Source organism: Triticum aestivum, chromosome 4B, assembly GCF_018294505.1.
Source record: "Triticum aestivum cultivar Chinese Spring chromosome 4B, IWGSC CS RefSeq v2.1, whole genome shotgun sequence".
NCBI lineage: Eukaryota > Viridiplantae > Streptophyta > Magnoliopsida > Poales > Poaceae > Triticum > Triticum aestivum.
In genome coordinates, this window is record NC_057804.1 from 545,853,972 (window position 1) to 545,860,699 (window position 6,728).

Here is a 6,728-nt window from a genome sequence, read left to right on the forward strand (position 1 = left end):
TTTATACTTGTTGTTCCCTTTATGCTTCGGAGGTTCCTACGATTCATGTTCATCCCTATGATTCATGTTCATCAGTCTGTAGGGCATTCCATGTCAAGCACCAACCAAGAAATGAAGCGAACAAAAACTATAGTGAACAGAGGCCGGCCAAGATATATGTTGAAAGAAAGGTCCAACAGTTAAGTGATATTTTCATATTACAAGTTTCGGAATTTTAATTTCAATATCTACATCAAGAAAAAAATCATATCTTTTTTTGAGGAGGGAGAATTCTAGATAGTTTTTAGTTTCTTTAGACGTATTCTAGATAGTTGGTCTCACTGAAAATACATGTCCAGAGTTGTGCTTTACACTGATCCGACGGTAAGAAAAGGACCGTCAGCATGCACTGGCACGCCGCTGGTGTAGTAGCCCTCCACTGCATGTGTGATTTCAGATTTCTATTTATTTGATAGAGGAAAGATGATTGACTGAACTGCAATACAACCATTAGGATTTGGGTTGCATTGGAAGGTAACTACTACAGCAAATAAATTAAAGGTCCACTAAGGACATGTAAACAAAAATAAAATTAAACTCCAGCCGTTATAACCCAATTAGAACCATTGGATAATGTAGAACTCTCATATTTTCAACATACCTTGAGTAACAGTAGAAAAAAGATGGCAGCATGTCAATCTGAATGGGAACATCTTAAGGATCGCATGCCTTGTAGAAAAAATGGATTGAAGAATGTTTTTCACAATCTTAAGTACAACTCTAGGTTTCAGACGAATTAGAAACATAATCATTATGAAGGAAACACTGTTGTGATTGTTTCACCGACCAGTGAACTCAAATAGTTGGATTCAAGCGACAGGTGAATAGTTCCCAAATCATGATGGTTGCGCAAATTTTCAGTAACATTACTTGTAGCATGCAGTACCTGAATCAGCAACGTATAAATATATATTTTCACTCTCAGCATGCAGTGCCTGGTGGCGGCTGCTGGTTCTCCTCGTCGCCAGAGGAGATGATGATCTCCGCCCGTGTCGAGTCGCCGCCAGCCGACAAGAACGACGACCCCGGAGTTCGAGGGTGGCGTCTCCACGAGCCGCCAGGTCCCGCCTCGGAACCGTTTGCCAGCCCCGATGCCTAGGATTTGCCCATCGTCGAAGATTTGGAGGGTGATGGGCGGGAAGGATCGGAGGAGGAGGATGCGATGTGGACGGCGCCGGAGCGCGGCTTATATAGCCGCGGCTAGGCCATGCGAAGGGCCGGTCAGCCGCTTCAGTACGGCGCAGCGGTCGAAGTTGGTTCCTCGTGAACTTGCGTTGGCATTGAAGCGGCGGCTACCGGGAGGTCGGGTCGGTCAGCGCCGCCCTCCCTCCCTCCGGTCACATCACAGCATCAATGCCGGCCTCCGCGTGCTCTAGGCCTACATGAATGCGACGCGGTAAGCGACATGTGCATCGGAAGAAAGCATGGAAGAGGTGGTGACGGGTTTTTGGTAGGCCAGGGCGGTCAGAAGCGGGATTGGGAACGGTCTGGACTCCCGCAAACCTCCCCCACTTTTGTCTTCGGTTAGCGGAAGAAATTGCGTCTGGACTACGCCATGGACCGATACAGTACCGCTTTTGATGGCTTCTGCAGTCCGGATAGTGCGGTCCAATCGATTACAGAAGGTTTACCGGTTCGCCTTGGATGCGGTAAGATCCTCAACTTTGTCCTTTTTTCTTTTTTCTTTTTGCGAAAAGTTCAGCTTTGTCTAGATACATGAATTAAGAACAGTAAAACCGAGCCTAAAGCGAGCTCTCTCGGCGTTTTGAGTTTTTGGCCATCCATTTTTCCGATTAGACCGTTTTCAGCCGTCCGATCTGATCTCTGCACCACGTTTTTTTTTGAGAGAACTGCACCACGTTTCATGCACGTCTCCGCGCGCCTGGGCTACTCGTGGGCCTACTGTTCTATGGGCTGCTATTCCCGAAACTGTTTTGGAGCCCTCTCGTTCAACCTACACAGCCTAGCGTCTGATCATGAGCCAACGGCTGTGATACGCGCTGCGCATCTGCCCCTGGAGATGGGCTAACCTCACGCCACCCCTCCCCTCCCGGGCCTGGCCTGCCTCTCCCATCCGTTTCCTACGCAGTTGGCAATGGCGGCGGCGGCGACGGCGACGGCGCCGTCTTCATCGGGGAGGTGAAGATGGCGGCGAGCGGAATACGGGCGAGTCCGGCTTCTTCCCATCCGTTTGGCGCTGGCTGCGGGGTTGGCGAGAATCCTGGGGGCTTTTGTGCGTTGGATCATGCTGTGGATCCGGGAGACCGGAGGCCGTGGCGGTGGATCTCGCGTTGGGAAGCTTTGCCAGATGTGGTGATGGCGACCGGAGCGGCGACGGAGTTGGGGTACAGGCCCTGTTTCGGGTTATGGTTGACGGTGGTTCATCTACCTTCGCGGCTTTGGCGTCTTGGAGCCATGGTGAAGGTATGGAGCACTGTAAGGATCGTTGTGCTTAGGTTGCAGGGGTTGTGGTCTGTTTCCTACTACTGCGTATGAGAATACAAATACAAGCAGCATTTTCTCTCTTAAAAAGAAGATAATGGCGACGGCGGCGCATCAACTACCCATGCTCATCGCAGCCTCTTTGTGTGGAGACCCCATTGGGCATGCTGCTGCCTTCCAGTGCGCCAGATTCGCGTGGAGCTGCACTGAGCAGCATGCTTGACAAGATTCGGGTGGAGACGCAGCGAGCAGCATGGTCCTCCCGGAGTCAGCCACAAGTACGCGAAGCAGCAACGTTGGTGAATCCAATCCGTATCCCGATCTGCTGATTATACTTTGCAAATACTGCAAGGTGTGTATTGCCTTGCTCTATACACTCTGGAACAATTTAGATAAATTAATTTTAACTTTTGGAGAATTTTATGTGGTTTTGTTTCTCGCGCGTTCCTGTACGAGTTCTGGAACTGGAAACGACTTGGGCGATGGAGGCCATGCATACAGTGGCGCTTGAGATCATGTTGCTGATGAGGAGAACTGGATGCCCAATTGGTATCCGTTCATAGTTGTAATGAGGTGTATGTGACCTTTATTATCCGGAACCTATGATAATTAATTGATGCTAATTTTCTAACCAACAGCAGCAACATAGATTTAATGACCTTATTTTAATCACAGAATATTGTGTATTGTATTACCTCTGTTTCAAAATATAATATGTTTGGTAGGTTAAACTAGGCATACCAAATCGTCCTATATTTTGGGACGGAGGTAGCATATTTTATACAGGAGTATTTGATCACTCAACTAATATCCTGAATGCACTTTAGCAGAAGCTAACAAATTATTGGCATGTACCTATTCGTTTTAAAAACCTCTGAATTATGCATGTTCAACTAGCAAATTATGGCCATCTAAGTATTTATTTACGGAACCTTGCAACTATGAATGGACAAATCAATGGGAAGATAATTTTGTTGGACCAACCATATGATTGCTTTAGTAAAAACTTTCAGCAAGTAGATAATAGTAATTCAGGTAAAGTTTCATTTATGTGTGCAAAATATGAAATGGACAAGTCACCTTCTCAAGTAGTTTGGGGATGTCCCTTGGGAAGTAGTACTTGCTTACTCGATTTTGTTTGTAGTTCGAACTTGGACCTTAGAAGGGTGATTTTGCTAGATTGGAGTTGTGTCTGGTTCAGTAGAGGTTAAATATATTTATGTTTTGCGTATAAGTTATATATATTGCTTGATAAAAAAATTAACCTAATTTTATGTGGGATACCTTCATATATTTCGGGTAAATACAAATAGATATCCTCACGAAAATTGAACGTGCTCACAAATTTTTGCTACATTTCTTTTTCATGCCAGATTCAAATTCAACCAAGTGAGGATTCCAACTTGGTCACAGAATAAGAAAACGCCTTACAGTCCTCTTCTACCACAAGCACATCACCTCTTTAGCTCTCCCTGTTTCCCCGGTATAAGGACATTTGTCAAACCATTTTCTTGGAGACAATACATTTTAATTTGTCATACAATACCTCCAGTTTTCTTCATATGCCAACAATCCTTTGACATGCCATTGAACTCCGCCAATGAAGGATCTACAACAAATAGACAAGGAACCCAGAGGTTGACTCCCTATCTCTTTTTATGGAACTATGCCCACTTTCTTTCTTGCTGTACAGGTTTCATATTATGTATGTTGTATCATGATCGCAGTATACAAGAACCAAGGTGATGCTGAGAAGATTTTCACTTCATATGATGAATTATATGATGTTTTGGTGACATTAACCACCAAGAAGATCTTAGAGGTATATACAACTTTCCTTTCAACCTCATTGAAGTCAGCTTTATTTAGACATGGGACACGCTTGAAGGTAAACCTTTTTAAAATCCTCAATCAACATGTTTTTATTGGACAGTTTGACCATTTCTTGCACATGTACAATATGACTATTCATTGATAGTGCCTACAAAGATGTGACTTCAGTTGCTTCTTTTTCTGCACGATCATTCTTAAATTTTGAACATATAGATTGGCTCTCACTCATAACATCATATATCTATGTAAATAAATTCATATTACATTGAAGAAAGGAATGGGCGCGGCAACGCGCGCCATCGATGATCTAGTAGAGACATGAATGGTTCACTCCGCGGCGGCTGTGGCCCAAAACGTGCTACTTCCTTCGTTTTTAAATATAAATCTTACTTGAGATTTTAATATGAAATACATACGTAATATGGACTACATACAAATAAATATTGTATCCGTATATAGTTTATATTAAAATCTCTAGAAAGAAGATATGTTTAGAAACAGAGGGAGTACGTAGTAGGAGACATGTACGAACGCGAATTAGCTACCCTATGATCTGTTGCTGCCTAGGAAATGGTTCCGACACGAGAGGACACGACAGGCAATCTATCTAGGCAGTTTGTTTGTCTGTTAGAGCTTCACGCGGAGAATTGTGCACTGAATAAATAAAGTCAAGGAATGAACACAAATGTGTGATTCATTCGACCCATGCGCTACCTATTGCATGCATGCCTGGAGGCTACGTGCGGCAGAGCGGGCAGCTCGGCCGCCGGCGCAGCCATTCGTCGACGCACGACCGGTGGAACGCATGCCGGCACCCGGGCAGCCACCGGAGCTCGTCGCCGTCTGCATACTCCGCCAGACACACCGAACACGTCGTGTCTCCCTGCGCCTGGCCATGTTCGACCGACGCGGTGGCCGCGGCGGCAGCCATCTGGCTCTGGCCTTGGCCCCTTCGGCTCGCAGCCGACGAATACACCATGGTCGGGTAGGTGGACAGGACGGCCTTGTCGATCCCGCACGGCCGCCGCAGGCCATGCTCGAGGTCGACAACGCTCCGCTGTGACGGCAACGGCGACGGTGACGCGTGGTGCGCCTGGCGCCGGTTGGAGCAGAGGACGACGGTGGAGAGGGAGACGCCGAGAAGCGCGGCCACGAAGGCGCCGATGAGCACCACGGTGGAGCCGGGCATGGTGGTCGCTGGCAATACTACGCACGGTCGATATTAAATCAGACCACTGGCATCAGCCCCGTACATACATATATATATATACTCACTGCCAAGGAATTCTATATTCCGGTCCAAATCCAAATAAATGCGGTAGTCGTGATTACTGATTAGGCATCACGCACGTTTGACCACCGTGTAGCTTTGCCAGGAAAAGGAGCCTGCAGATTGGTCTAGTCAATAATGAATTGCCCAAGGAAACCAGCTACTAGGCAGTTTCCTCGCAGGGTCCACCGATGGGTAAGGCGTCTCAGCAACTGGTGGCTAGAATCATCTGTTTCAGCGGTAGCCGTGGAGTCCAATTCATCATGCGTCGACGTGTACTAGTACGATACAACCAATTTTGCGACGGAGGCACGCCACTACTCACACACACAAGGGCATTCGCAGACGAGCAGCACAACAATCTTGAAACCGTTTACGGTGCTTGCCGAGAATCTCCCCGGCCATACCCTGCTGCCTCTGACGACGTGAGAGCCAAGGCAGCAGTAGTATACATGCCTGGACGTGGACGGCCGCCGCGGTGGACCAAAGTCAGAGTTCTCCTTCCCCGTCCAGCAGAAAGAAAGAATCCGGTCATCCAACCAACCGACGGCCTCCATCCATGATCCATCCAGTTCGTCACGTAGAGCATAACCAAGAGAATCAGCAAACCAAGAGAATCTACAGGTTTTTCTTCTTTAGGTTTTTCTTCTTTAGCTTTCTCGCCCAGTGTTCTCATTATTGACACATTTTTATGATGCCTACTTTTTAAATCCTCAATTACTAACTTCATGTAGAGCATAACCATTTACATTAGATCTGGACTGTTGAATTTCTAGGTAGTAGGTATGTGTTCGCATAAAAGGAACCAAACACATAACTCTAAAAGCAACATGCCCTTTCTTAGTACCATAAAAATTATATCATTTAACTCTTAAATTTCTAAAGAAATATCTTCTCCTGTAGCCTAATCGTGAAGATTTTCAGACTGCAAGTATGCAGTTGCAGACACAAAGGACACATGCAGTTGACCATCAGGCCCTAAATGGCAATTCATCGAATACTTGGTTCACACAAAAACAAATTTACAGGACATAACAATACTCATAGTTTGGAGACATGGGATGAGGTCTTCTGGCTGGTACAGCTGCGCTTGATGCCCCATCGTCACATCCTTGTGCCAGTGTGTGGGTCGCTACTGATGCCT

At 46.4% G+C, this 6,728-nt stretch overlaps 1 protein-coding gene across 1 annotated transcript; it reads right to left on the reverse strand.

Moving 5' to 3' along the window:
* Window positions 1–4,961: 4,961 nt before the first annotated feature.
* On the reverse strand, window positions 4,962–5,538 carry LOC123095164 (E3 ubiquitin-protein ligase Os03g0188200-like). Its single transcript, XM_044516976.1, has one exon. The coding sequence runs from the start codon at window positions 5,501–5,503 to the stop codon at window positions 5,051–5,053; it is 453 nt and encodes a 150-aa protein (XP_044372911.1). The 5' UTR covers window positions 5,504–5,538; the 3' UTR covers window positions 4,962–5,050.
* Between the last annotated feature and the right edge of the window lie 1,190 nt (window positions 5,539–6,728).

Excerpts from the sequence above, each read along its gene's own strand:
- LOC123095164 (XM_044516976.1), bottom strand. The coding sequence starts at position 5,503 with ATGCCCGGCTCCACCGTGGTGCTCATCGGCGCCTTCGTGGCCGCGCTT.